The sequence below is a fragment of the Macaca mulatta genome, chromosome 15, assembly GCF_049350105.2.
Source record: "Macaca mulatta isolate MMU2019108-1 chromosome 15, T2T-MMU8v2.0, whole genome shotgun sequence".
NCBI lineage: Eukaryota > Metazoa > Chordata > Mammalia > Primates > Cercopithecidae > Macaca > Macaca mulatta.
Window position 1 is genome coordinate 83,886,155 of NC_133420.1, and position 14,574 is coordinate 83,900,728.

Genomic DNA, 14,574 nt, shown 5'->3' on the forward strand with positions numbered 1-14,574 from the left:
AGTAAATATTTTCAGCTTTGAGGACCCTATGATCTCAGTTGCAGCTATGCAGTTTGTGATTGTTACAGGAAAGCAACCTTAGACAGTACGTCAATTGATAGAGTTGTGGCTGTGTTTCAGTAGCACTTTATTTACAGGTCAGGCACGGTGGCTCACACCTGTAATCCCAGCACTTTGGGAGGCCAAGGCAGGCTGATTACTCGAGGCCAAGAGTTCGAGATCAGCCTGGCCAACACGGCAAAACCCTGTCTCTATTAAAAACACAAAAAAATTAGCCAGGTGTGGTGGCATGTACCTGTAGTCCCAGCTATTCGGGAGGCTGAGGCAGGAGAATCGCTTGAACCCAGGAGGTAGAGGTTGCAGTGAGCCAAGATCATGGCACTGTACCCTAGCTTGGGCGACAGAGTGAGACTCCATCTCAAAAAAAAAAAAAAAAAAAGAAAAAAGAACTTCATTTACAAAAAAAAGAAAAGGCAGCAGGTGGAATTTGGCCCTGTTTGTGGTTTCCTGACACCAATAGTAATAGACTGATCTATTTGGGGACATTAGGACATGTCAGCCACAGAGAAGGTGACTGAGGATTCTTAGTGCCAAGCATTGTGCCTGGTCTACTTCCTAACCTTTCCCAGGTTGCAGCACATAGTGCCACTCACCAGTACCTTTAGGAGATTCAAGGCACAACAATAATAGTGATAATAAGTCATCTTTCTACTGGATGTATTGTTCTAAGTGCTTTTCACATCTGACATTAATCTATGGACAGCTGAGTGACATGGGAAATTGAGGTCCTAAGGAATATAGCTTGCTCAAGGTCACAGAGCTAGTGGGTGGTGAAACTGGGATTTGAACCCAGGTAGAGTGGTGCTAAGCTTGTGAGCACAAGTCCCTTTACCTTTTCTCTCCCACATTACAGGATTTCTCAGTTTGAGATCATCTTTGAAGCCTTACTCTTTGGGAATTGCCTCTTTATATTGAGTGATAAGGTTCTGTGTTCTCTTTTTGAGACATTTACTTTGGAGCAGAACTGCAAGTGAGAGATTGCTAACTCTGCCAATTTTCTGTTATAGCTGGATAGTTCAAGGGTGGAGCAAGATCATGCAAGAGGTTTCTTTTTGCTATCCCTGGGCTACACAGGAGACTTTCAACTGCAGAAGCACTTTAATAACAGAAGAGATGATTTATTAAGTGTCTGTTTTGTCGATACTGTGCTGAGTGCATTAAATATATTATATTGGTTAAAATCTCACAGTGCTGTAAGTTAAGTGGTATTATTCCCATTGCACAGATGGAAAAATTGAGGCTCAGTTATGGATAAGTTAATTAAATATCTGAGCCTTAGTTTCCTCATTTGGACATTATGATCGTCTTATCTTTTAGGGTCAATATGAAGATTAAATGAGTTAACACATGTTATGGATTTAGAGCAATGTTTGGCACTCAATAGAGTTACCTGTTATTGTTGCTGTTGTTATTAGAACATAGTAATTGTAGAGGTGAAATGCTCACTTTTTATGAGTATTTGTGAATTAGAAATAAGCATGTGAATATTCAACATAGTGCCTAGGTGTTAATAGATGGAATTTATGATTATTTATAGGAAGAAAGTGTGTAAAGCCCTGTTCCTTTTAATTTAAAAATAGCTCCACTGATGATGGTTTCAAAATTAAACATTAAAATGTTAAAACTCAGTCTCTTCGTTTTGTTTGTTGTTGTTTGTTTTGCATAAATTTGCTCCCTGCAAAAACAGCCCCAGATATTCCTGTTTACTATAAATTGGGTAGATTGGATAGGGTTGGCACTAGAGGATAGGTAGTGGCACTAGAGGATGCTTGACATAGTAAATTATTTACATGGTGCATTTTACAGCCATAAAAGCAGTAACTTAGAAATATGTACAGGGGAGTAAAATAATTTGCTCATTTATGTTAGATTTCACTGATAACCTAATTGTAAAAAAGCTGTATTTTACATATGCACTCTATTATATACCCTACATCACTATGCATATTTTTTGTACATACTTATTTCTCTGTGGGGTTATGTCCAGAACTGTGAGTATTCTGTGATAATGGCAATTTAAGGTATTTGTTCAGTGTTAAGATTGACTATATATACATGATTTTTCTTTTACGTACTGACCTTAGGACTTAACCCCTGCCTTAAGCTGGAACTCAACTCTATAATGAAATGCAGAAAATGAACATTTTTCCCCTCCATACATTAAATAACTGATAATTAGCCTTTTCATTTCTTTTTTAGCTTGCTAATCTCTGTGTTAGTAGAAACTAAAGCAATGCTATTCAATTCAAATTTTTTTTGTGACAGTGACATCTGGTGGTTCCTTTTTAATTCTCATGATTTCTCTGTGCTTGGCTGGTTGTTGGAAATTCCAGAGAATCGTTGTGTGAACTGCTTTGCTTGGAATTTAACACTAGCTAGCTATTGAGAATCAAGTTAGTCCCATGGATGTGGTTTAAACTTTGAAAACCTCAGTGCTCCATTTGGATGCAGCCCTTCTGTGAAGGGAATACCACCCTTCCATGGATGAATGAACATTTTAGCATTTGTGATGGGCAAACACAGTCTTGGGAAGGATTTCTCTTTAATTCAGAGAACTTAGGATTTTAAATAAGGGATGGTATCTGTGCCAACCTTTTTGCTTTACTCATGAGGAAGCTGGAGCCCTGAGAAGTGGAGTGTGTTGGCCAAGGTCTCACTGTGTCGACCAAGGTCTTACTGTGTCGCCCAATGTCTCACCGTGTTGGCCAGTGTCTCACTGTGTTGGCCAAGGTCACTTGCTCCTTGGTGAGCAGAGGTTCCATAACTTATGGGTTTTGTGCTACCAGGGAGCAGTGTGGCATTGGGCTCTGTGCTCAGAAATTACGTTGTTGTTGTTGTTGTTGTTGTTTTTGGATGGAGTTTTGCCCTTGTTGCCCAGGCTAGAGTGCAATGGCGCTATCTTGGCTCACTACAACCACCGCCTCCCGGGTTCAAGCGATTCTCCTGCCTCAGCCTCCCAAGTAGCTGGGATTACAGACTTGCACCACCACACCCAACTAATTTTGTATTTTTAGTAGAGATGGGGTTTCTCCATGTTGGTCAGGCTGGTCTTGAACTCCCGACCTCAAGTGATCCACTTGCCTCTGCCTCCCAGAGTGCTGGGATTACGGGCATGAGCCACTGCACCCAGTCCATAAATTATGTTTTTTATGCTGGGCAACCGACTAGTAAGAAAGGTCTGGGAGTGAAAGGCTAGAGGGCAAAGGCAGTTAACATTTTTCACTACCTATTTGCTATAAATATTCCCACGCTCGGCTTTTCTTCATCCAAAAGAGGCTCAGCATCTTTGATGTGAAAAAGAGTTGTTGAGGAAGTATAGTTAGGCATCCCAGCCCCGTCTCCTGAGTGTACTGGTTGGTCCCATATCTGAGAATTTAGTATCCTGTGAAGTTGTATTTATTGAGCCTGTTTTAAGTCGGACCTGTTCTATGCATTGTCTCACATCCTTACAATCCCAGTGGGCGGTTGGAATCTTTATGGTACACAACAGGAAGTAGAGGATTGAAAGGGCTAGAGTCACCTAGGGTCAGAGGTAGAGCCAGGATTCAGTCCCAGACAGGTCTAACCTGCAAGCCTAAATTTATGCTTTCCGCTCTACTACACAGGCTGTGTAATTAAAATCACACGTGTATTTATTTATAGTGGGTAGTACTTGGGGAGTAGAGGCAAATTTGCTTCCTAGACACTTGAGCACATGACATGGACTTTGTATTGTGACTATGTGGACACATCCAGGAGTATTTTGTGCTTGTGAGAGGAGGGAGGGCTCATGCCATCAAGTCATGACTACATTGATGGGCACTGGCTCTGTGCCAGGCACTTACCCCTCTGATCTCCTTTGATCCTCGCAACAGCTTCCTAGGGTAGGTACTATGGGCATCTCCAATTTACAGAAGAGAACACCAGAATGGAAGGGGGAAAGGGTTTTCTATAGGGATACTAGGGAAGAAAAAGGAGGGGAGAATGGGTGAACAGCAGGCCTGAAGCACACTCATGTTGTATCTGGCCCTCCCATGCTGAACTTGATAAACCAAATGGTGAGCCAGGCAGGTGCACTTAACCCACTCCTTTCTTCAAGTTCATTATAACCCTGCTGCCAAATCCAAAGGACCTTCATAGACTAAGTAAGATGTCCTACTAATAACCTCTTACATTTCTTAAATTTTTCCACATAGTAGCAGTTGAAATCAAGGCATAGGGCCCTTTATACCAGCAAACTACTTCCTACTCCCAGAGGGGACTTTAGTCAGTCATGATTCCATGGTATTTATATATCAGCATTTGTTTCTTACAAATGTGACATTGAAAACGCTCCTGTATTCCTGAGGTCTTTTTGAATTTTTTCAAAAAACGATCTTAAAGGCATTGCATGTAGATCACTTTTAGGCTGCTTTATTACTAGCACAGAACTGGCTACGTGCAGTGGCTCATGCCTGTAATCCCAGCACTTTGGGAGGCCGAGGCCGGTAGATCACCTGAGGTCAGGAGTTCAAGACCAGCCTAACCAACCTGGAGAAACCCCATCTCTACTAAAAATACAAAATTAGCCAGGTGTAGTGGTGCATGCCTGTAATCCCAGTTACTTGGGAGGCTGAGGCAGGAGAATTGCTTGAACCCGGGAGGCGGAGCTTGCAGTAAGCTGAGATCCGGCCACTGCACTCCAGCCTGGGCGATAGAGCGAGACTCTGTTTCAAAAAAAAAAAAAAGAACACAGAATTTACGTGGAATTATATGAGAGCACTTACCCGGCACAAGAGCAACTAGGGAACAATATTAATCCTACACCTGGAGAATGTGGAAAATTATTATTATTATTATTATTATTATTTTTTTGAGACGGAGTCTCGCTCTGTCGCCCAGGCTGTAGTGCAGTGGCGCAATCTCGGCTCACTGCAAGCTCCTCCTTCCGCTTCACGCCATTCTCCTGCCTCAGCCTCCCAAGTAGCTGGGACTACAGGCGCCCGCCACCACGCCCGGCTAATTTTTTGTATTATTTTTTTCTTTTTTTAAAAAAATTATTATTATAGTTTAAGTTCTAGGGTACATGTGCATAACGTGCAGGTTTGTTACATATGTATACTTGTGCCATGTTGGTGTGCTGTACCCATCAACTCGTCAGCACCCATCAACTCGTCATTTACATCAGGTATAACTACCAATGCAGTCCCTCCCATTTTTTGTATTTTTAGTAGAGACGGGGTTTCACCGTGTTAGCCATGATGATCTCGATCTCCTGACCTCGTGATCCACCCGCCTTGGCTTCCTAAAGTGCTGGGATTACAGGCGTGAGCCACTGCGCCCGGCCGGAAAATTATTTTTAATCTCAAGTGATGAATGTTTAAAAATTTCTAAAGCATGAGCTTTATGTTTTGGCAGATGATTTGACTGTTTTTTTTTTTTTTTTAAAAATCCCTATTTCTGAAAAAATGTTTGAAAACCTCCAGTTTTTTCTTTTTTTTTTTCTTTTTTTTTTTTTTTTTGAGAGGGAGTCTGGCTCTGTCGCCCAGGCTGGAGTGCAGTGGCTGGATCTCAGCTCACTGCAAGCTCCGCCTCCCGGGTTTACTCCATTCTCCTGCCTCAGCCTCCCGAGTAGCTGGGACTACAGGCGCCCGCCACCTCGCCCGGCTAGTTTTTTTTTTTGTATTTTTTAGTAGAGATGGGGTTTCACCGTGTTAGCCAGGATGGTCTTGATCTCCTGACCTCGTGATCCGCCCGTCTCGGCCTCCCAAAGTGCTGGGATTACAGGCTTGAGCCACCGCGCCCGGCCACCTCCAGTTTTTTCTAAGTTTATAAAAGAAAATCTAAAAAAATTATTGCCTGAAATTTAACAAACCTGGACAAATTAAGAAGATAAACTTAGTGTTAGTTGTTTTTTTTTTTCTTCTTCATGTTTTGGTCTGCCATATTTGAGAATTATTGTCATAGTGTGGTATTTGAAATTTGAGAACGTCATGCTTTGTTCCCTGCAAGTACCAATAACAGTCGTTACAGGTGGGGACTTTGAACGTGAGTGCGTCTAATGTGCGGGGGCCCCTATTGCTTTCTTTCCCTTTGATAAGAGTTCTGTAGGTCAGTTAAGGTTTCACAAAGGACTTGCTTTGATGCTAATTCTTTAAGGAGGGTATGAGGGGTGCTTGTCCCCTGCAAACCCAGTTATAGGGGAGCTGAAGCTGATGATTACATTTGCCATCAAAGAACACTGATGCTCTTTCATGCAATATGAAACTTAAAAATTGTGGCACTGCAGATTAGATGCAACTGGTTGGTAGCCCTTGGGATTTAGTTGGAGATTTTAAATGCTGTAGAAGGCCATGGGCTACTTTTTGAGCTTGACAAATAGATTACAGAGAATTGGATGATAAATGTGAGCAGAATGAAAAATTATTCCAGATCAGCTCAGGGTACATATATATTTTTTAAATGAGTTTTGCACAATAATAAAGGTGTATTTTAAATTAATTCTGACTTAGAAAAATCAATACTTTATTCAAGTTTTAATAGGGAGTGATGTGACTTAAGTTTATGTGTTTGTCATGTGATTCCTTTAACTAGCAATGTGCTGTTTCTCTTTATGAGAGAAATTCAGTATTTGAGGACTTCTCCAGGTGTGTCAGTCACTATGATAATGCTTCTCATGTCAGTCTGGCTTCCCATTTTGGATATCTTGATTTACAGGAGTGAATGCCATGCAGACACGTGTTTGTATTCCTTAGAACCTAATACCCATGGCCCTTAATCCCTGCCTCAGTCCTGGGGGGAAATTGGGGCATCCTCTTCATGTCTCATCTCCATGGGAATGGTCCAGATGTGGCCCCAAAAGAATTCATGACTGGCCAGAGTTCTCAACAGTTATAGCGTTCTTTGAGTCTGTGATACCAAACACACAGCTTCATTGGTCAGTGGAATGGAATGTTGGGTGGGAAAGCTCCAGTGAGGAGGGGCCTGGTTGTGTGGGGGTGGGCAGGTGGTCTTCATTGAGGAGGAAGGTATCTGCAAGCCCTCTCAAACCTTGTCATCTTTGCTAAAGTGCAGTGGTTAAATGAGAGCATGGTAGCATCTGTTCTTAGGCCTGTGTAGTCATCCCTATGAGAAAGAGGGTAAAATAGAGGACAGGGCTGAGGCTGAGGAGGAGGAACGTGGAGGAGGAGGGAGGAATAGGGAGTTCTAGAGAAGCAGTTCAGTTTTGTGGATTTACAGTACCTGGCGTTATTTTTTGTCATGTTACTTCCTACTTCCTTTTCCTTCTTGCAGTGATATTTGTCACATATTCTTTTGCAAACCACAAAGTGAATTAAAAATCAGATAGGGAGGCCTGAAAAATTTGTAAATCTATTTGGTCTCTTTGGCAATTAATGCAGAGTATTGAAATTACTACTGTTAATAGCATATTTGTCATCTTTACTCTTTGTCTCTAGAGATAAAAATAATGTAAACACTTTTGTCATTAATATCTTCATTAGGATTCTTAAATGAACATTAAGAACCTGCCCTTTCACTCATATGTACTTGCTTACATTTTTACTACTCAGAATATGACAAAGTTAGCAAATTAAGATGGAAATTGTTTGGAAAAGCCTTAGTAGGTGATGCAGCACCCATCAGCTTTCCTCACTCTGTGTCAGTTCTATGATCAGGATGGCAGTTTCTATGATCTGGAGGCAGAGGTAGGTTTCAGGCTGATCTCCCAGGAGGGAGCAGACCCTGGGCGCTGGCTTTACATCTGTCAGCTTACCTAGGGAATCCTTCAACTCACAGGTGAGCCCGTTTTTTAATGTGCAAAGTGAGACAGCTCAAGATGAGGACCTTCCACCTCAAGACATGGGTCCTCAGCCAGCCAGTTAGTGAACCATGATTTGCTAAGAGTCTACGAAGTACAGAGGACCGTGCTGGGCTAGAAAGTAGATTCACAAAGAGTAGAATGGCCCTTGACTCCAACTAGAGAGTCAAGATAGGCTCTTGGAAAAGTTAGATACCGTTTGGAGGCGGTGTATGATTAGGAGCCAGGCGTAGTTCAATGAAAGCATCTGTTACACAAGGCCCTACAGTAGCAGCACTTCAAGGTTGGCCCTGGCATGGGAGTGGGGCAGGCAAATGCAGCTGCCTTTAAAGACGGAACTAAACACCGAGGCTTTCCTGTGAACACATGGTATTTGTCGACAGTGTGAGCTCTCCTGTCTTACTTTACTTACATTGGAAGGAGTCTGGATGCTTCTCTGTGCGTGTTGTAACTGGAGGGCACACGGTGAGCCTACCAGTACTGGGGCGCTAAGGGAAACCAACACTGGAGGAGCACTAGGAAATTGATGGTGAGTATGGAAAAGCAAAGAGACTTTGGTGGAAACATCTAGTTCTGCTACATGAAGAACACATGCATGTCTACCGAGGGCCAGGTGGGAGACTGTGGAATAGCAGTCAGTGCCAAACCTAAGGGCCCTTATGGGAATCTCACACAAGGAAAAGCAGCTTCCTTAGGCAGCAGCAGAAAAGGGATAGAATTTGAGCTACGCATGGGGACCTAGAGAGACAGGAGAAAAAGGAAGCACTGGTCCATAGGGATATGGAACGGAGGCATGAGCAGTCTCTGCCTTTTAGTGTTTCATCTTCCACGTGGACCCCACATCCATTTCCCAAGGATGCAGGAAACTGTATTTGCAGGTGCCCAGGGAGAGAGTGGTTGGCGATCTCCGTGTCCAAGTATAATTTTCCAGAATTGGAAATAAGATTCTCATAAAGATATAAAATGAACATGTCAAAATTGTATTTCATCCACCAGTTAGGAAACCAGTGAAATAGTAAATTGATCCAAACAGTATTTGAGGAACTAGTATTTATAGGCTTAAGGAAGAATGTTAGATTAAGATTGCTAGGTTATACATAAAACTGGGTAATACCTTAAAGCAGGGGTCCCCAGTGCCTGGGCCATGGACTGGTACTGGTCAGTGGCCTGTTAGGAACCAGGCTGCACAGCAGGAGGTGAGTGGTGGGCGGGCGAGCATGACCACCTGAGCTCCACCCGCTGTCAGATCAGCGGTGGCATGAGATTCTCAGCAGTGTGAACCCTATTGTGAAATGTGCATGCGAGGAATCTAGGTCGCACACTCCTTATGAGAATCTAATGTCTGATGATCTGAGGTGGAACAGTTTCATCCTGAAACCATCTCCTCACTGTCCCCCACCATCTGTGGAAAAATTGTCTGCCACGAAACCAGTCCCTGGTGCCAAAAAGGTTGGGAACTGCTGTCTCACAGAGCAGCAAAATCATACATAATCTTTGAGGTAATGTTTTTCACCCCTAAAAAACCTGTAAGTTAACATGTAACTTCACAGTGTGCGGACTCCAATCAGACAGCAGATGGCAAAATTAAACACAAGTACACTCTTCTAGAGAGTTAAATAATCCTTGGGAGGCTTGTAAAGCAATACTATCATATTACATTGAGAGGATATGGCACCCCTTCATCTCCCACCCCCTCCCCATCCTGCCCAACTATCTAATTTCCAAGTTTTAGATAGTTTGTATTAATATTAATAAAATGCTTTGGAGTTAAACCTGAGATTGAACCCCAGTTTCTTCACTTACCAGCTGTGTAATGTTGGGCAAGTAATTAAACTACAACTGGATTAACTTGCTGTATGTTGGGAGGAACACATGAGATAGCTTTTGTAAGATTGTAAGGTGCCTGGCATATGGTAGGTACTCGGTAAATCTTAGTTCTTCTCTTCACCTTTCCTCTTTTTAAAATTAAGACACTTCCACCTTTTGTCTGGCCTTTATAGACCATATATGCTTTATTTAGAGAACTCTCTGCATGTGATTACTGTTTCAACAAAATGGAGAGTTTTGATATTCTTAAAAAATTTTTAAAAATAAGTTATTAGATAAAGGGTCTTGCTATATTGTCCAGGCTGAACTCAAGCCATTCTTTTACCTCAGCCTCCCGAGTAGCTGGGACTACAAGTGTGCACCACCTGGCTTGATATTCTTTCTTTCTTTCTTTTTTTTTTTTTTTTTTATGGAGGGGTGGGAATACTTCTTGTTTAGATGAAAATATTAGTCTTGTCTTCTTTATACGGAGGATTGGCTTCCCAAGTGATCCTTTGTGGCGCTCACTCAGTGAGTATTTTAGTGTCCATGTTGAGGTTTGTGAGGAGGAGGAGAAGGCACAGAAGCCCTCTAGGAGTGGGCTGTCCATGTACCCTATCAGTGTTAAAGGTAAGTGCAGAGGGAGTCACCAGAGCTGCCAGAGGGACTGTGAGCTGGGCTTATCATAGTGAGATCTGGGTTCCTGGAGAATACGTTTTCCTCCCTTCTCTGTAACTGCCCACATGATAACCTGTGTGCTGGCCCTTGATTTTACCTCCCTTATGGAGTATGATATTAATGTAGATTAATAGGTCAGGTCCCAAATTCAAACTCATTTCTGCCACTGTTTACAACTTTTTTTTTTCCCCTTGAGACGGAGTCTCGCTCTGTTGCCCAGGCTGGAGTGCAGTGGTGCAGTCTTGACTCACTGCAACCTCTGCCTCCTGAGTTCAAGTGATTCTTGTGCCTCAGCCTCCCGAGTAGCTGGGATTACAGGCATGCACCACCACGCCTGGCTAATTTTTGTATTTTTAGTAGGAATGGGGTTTCACCATGTTGGCCAGGCTGGTCTCAAACTCCTGACCTCAGGAGATCCACTGGCCTTGGCCTCCCAAAATGTTGGGATTACAGGCGTGAGCCACCAGGCCCAGTCGGTTCTTCTTTTTAGTATCGATACTTGTGTTTTTTCTGCCTCACTGCAGAATCCAGTATGGTCTAAACCTTGTTCAGTATTAATGGCCACGCAAGGGAAAAGATCCCTAGCCCCCTTTCCTCATTTCTGTGCGTAACTCTAAATGAGGTGTGATATGGTAAGTCCCTTGGCAGTCCAGGTTCCAGTCATTCATTCATTCATTAGGCAACAAGTATTTATTGAGCAAACCCTGGTGCGAAGCCCTGGTGTTTTTTCTGTGTATGTAAGAGCCTGCTCTGATGGAGACAGAGGGTAATCAAGTCAACAAGGAAGATCAGTAGAGATTATGATAAGTGCTATGAATGGAACAAATGAGATGAAGAGGAACTGTAAGTAAGCTGCTATTCCTAGTAATTTTAATTGGGGTGATCAGAGATGTTCTTCTTGAGGAGGTGGCTTTCTAAGCTGAAAATCAAAGGATGAGAATGAGTCAGCCATGGGAATAATTGAGCAAAGGACATTATAAAAAAGGGGACAGTGCAGAGAGCTGTGGGATGTTTGGCTTGTCCAAAGAACTGAAAGAAAGACCTGTGGCTAGAGTCGAGTGAGTAAGGGGATGTGGTCAGAGGCTGGCGGGGCTGTTTTAGGGCTCTGTAGATAGGGAGAATGAGTTTGGGATTTTTCTAAGTGCAATGGAAAGCTCTCGAAGAGGTCTAGAAAACTGGAATGGTGTATGCTTATTCAAAAACATGAAGTAAAAGAATGATATGGTTGTCATGTGAAGAATTGAATGGAGGGTGTCAAGCACAGGAGCGGGGAGACCAGTAAGGCAGCCCTTCTGGAGGTCTCATGGCTTGGGCTATGCTGAGAGTGGTGGGGATGTCAGAGAAGGATCTTGGAAGATTAGGCTGGGTTGTGGTGGACCCCAGATACCTGGATGAGGAGCTTAGGTTTGGTTTTTGCAGCTGTGAGGGAGCTGTTGTGTATGTGTGAGTTTTTGAGTGAGGGCATGTGTGTTTGTGTATGTGACTGTGAGATTGTGTGTGAGTCACTGTGTCTGAGTGCGGAGTGCGTGTGTGGACTTCTGAGTGCATATGAGTGTGTGCGTTTCTCATCCTGTTGCACTGTGATCAGGCCAGTGGCATGAAGCAAAGGGCTATCCTGTGTGGCACAGAGTAAACTGGGGGAAAGGCTGGTGGCAGGGAGACGAGCTGAGAGGGTGGTGCAATGAGATGTGAAATGAAGGCCCAGAGGATGCTCACTTAGCTAGCCACGGAGAAAGAAAAAACTACATGGAGCAAGTCCTGTTATTTATTTTACTCTACAATTGGGATGATTGAGATTTAGGAGTGAAAGGCAACTTCCTAAAAGATGTCATAGTCTCTTTAAGTTAGACCAGTTTGATCACTTGCTGAGTATTTTAACAGCCTTGTTTAAAAAAAATAAATAAATCTCACTGAAATTCATGTGCTTGATTTCTGTGAACAGAGTTCCGTGAGCGTTAAGTTGATTGATTTTACTACCTGCTATATCTTCCTGCCAGGACCACTCTCCCCAATGCATGTATTCATTTTCTCTTTTAGAATTCTTGAGAAGCTAATTTAGAATTCTTGAGAAACTCATTGTATTTTTTATTTCCCCCAGGACATTTTTGAAGATGCCTTGGAAACCATCTCAATGTAAGTAATAACATAATAAAAAGTATGTAGTCAAGAAAAATTGATGGTTGTCTTACATAAAAAGTAAATGTTTCATTCTCGTTTTTTTGGAGAGTACTGCAGTGGCTATTTTCAGAAAAAAGTCACTTTTCTATAATTAAAGAAGTTGTGATTATATTTAAGAAAGGACCTATCTGATAATACTCTCAGATACATTTCTGAGTATTATTTTGTGTAACAAAATAAAATATTTCTCAACAAATTATTTGTTTATAACTAACTCTTTTAATAGTTGTTCATATTTATTTATATCATTAGTCTCATTTTGTAGATTTTTGTGTTTGGTTTGCACTTAATTTTATTAAAAGCATTCACTGTAAGCCTATATAGTTTTTGTAATAATTCTAAATGACTAAATCATATTAGATCAAGTGGAATATTACAACTTACTTAACTGCTTCTCCATTGTTAGACATTTAGGTTATCACTGGCTTAAAAATGTAAAACTAAGTTTTACATGTGTATAGCTTTGTCATATTTTGAATTGCTTCTAAAGGTTAACATTACAAATGTAGAACTGCTGAATTAAAAGGGATGAATATGTTCAGTGTTCTTTGTATATCTCTAATTGCCTTTCTGTATTAATTAACTTCAGCTGCTATAACAAAACACAATAGCCTGGGTGACTTAACCAACAATAATTTATTTTCTCACAATTTTGGAGGCTAGAGGTCTGAGTTAAGGGTGCTAGCATGGTTGGGGTTCTGGTGGTGGCTCTCCTCTTGGCTTGCAGACTGCCTCCTTCTTGTTGTGTTCTTACATGGCCAAGAGAGTGACAGCAAAAGCTCTCTGATGTCCTTTCTTATAAGGGTGTTAATCCTATCCTGAGGACCCCACTCTCCTGACCTCATTTAAATCTGATTGTCTCCCAAAGGCCCCATATTTAAATTCCATCATGTTGAGGGTTTGGGCTTTAACATGCACATGTTCAGGTGGGGGTAGAGGGGCATAGTTTGTTTTACAGTACTTCCACAAGAGTATTATCAATTTAGTTGGCTACCAATACTATATAAGTAAAGTGGTTTAAATTGTCACATTATCATCACTGGGTATTATTTGAAAAACAGTTTTGCAACTTAAATGATACCTACTTTAGTATTTTTAAAAATTATTTAAAAAATACATTGCGTCTTTTGTATGACTTCTAGTTTTCTTTTGTCTCTTAGCTTTTTTCAGAATGTTTCTCTTAACATACTTATGGACTTTAAATTATATATACCCTAATCTTTTGTCATATTTGCTATAGATATTTGCTCCAGATTGCAATTTTTCTTTATTTTAGAACGACACATTTTTATTTTGTCCAAAAGTTTAATGTTTGTATTTTTTTTGTTTGTTTGTTTGTTTGTTTGAGACGAGTCTTGCTCTGTCACCCAGGCTGGAGTGCCGTGGCGCTGTCTCGGCTCACTGCAAGCTCTGTCTCTCGGGTTCACGCCATTCTCCTGCCTCAGTCTCCCGAGTAGCTGGGACTACAGGCAGCCACCACCACACCCGGCTAATTTTTTTGTATTTTTAGTAGAGACTGGGTTTCACTGTGTCAGCCAGGATGGTCTTGATCTCCTGACCTCGTGATCCGCCTGCCTTGGACTCACTTAAGTGTTGGGATTACAGGCGTGAGCCACCAACGCCTGGCTTATAGTTTTTTTTTTTTTTTTTTTTTTAAACTTAATTGTGATTGGAATTAACCTATTAATTAGGAGCAGTTTCAGATTTACAGTATTATTGAGGAGGTAGTACAGAGTGTTCCTGTGTAACCAGCCCTGGTTTTCTCTATTATTAATTTCTTAAGTTAGCGTGGTACATTTGTCACAATTAATGATCAATATGGATATATTATTGTTAACTAAAGTTCATACGTTATCCAGATACAGTTTTTACCTAGTGTCCTTTTTCTGTCTCAGGATTCCAACCATGATACCACTTTACATTTAGTCGTCATGTCCCCTTAGGCTCCTCTTGGCTGTGACAGTCTCTCAAACTCTCGTTGTTTTTGGTGACCTTGACAGTTTTGAGGAGTACTGTCAGTTATTTTGTAGAACGTCCCTCAATTGAGATTGGTCTGTTTTTTTTCCCCTCATGAT

General features: G+C 41.6%; 1 protein-coding gene across 1 annotated transcript in view; it reads left to right on the plus strand.

Annotated features, from left to right (window-relative positions):
* Nucleotides 1-14,574, plus strand: part of TTC39B (tetratricopeptide repeat domain 39B) — a 141,885-nt gene that overhangs the window by 28,033 nt on the left and 99,278 nt on the right. The window contains exon 2 of the mRNA XM_015117669.3: nucleotides 12,420-12,454. Within this exon, the coding sequence (XP_014973155.1) occupies nucleotides 12,420-12,454 (35 nt within the window). The remainder of the gene's footprint in view (nucleotides 1-12,419; nucleotides 12,455-14,574) is intronic.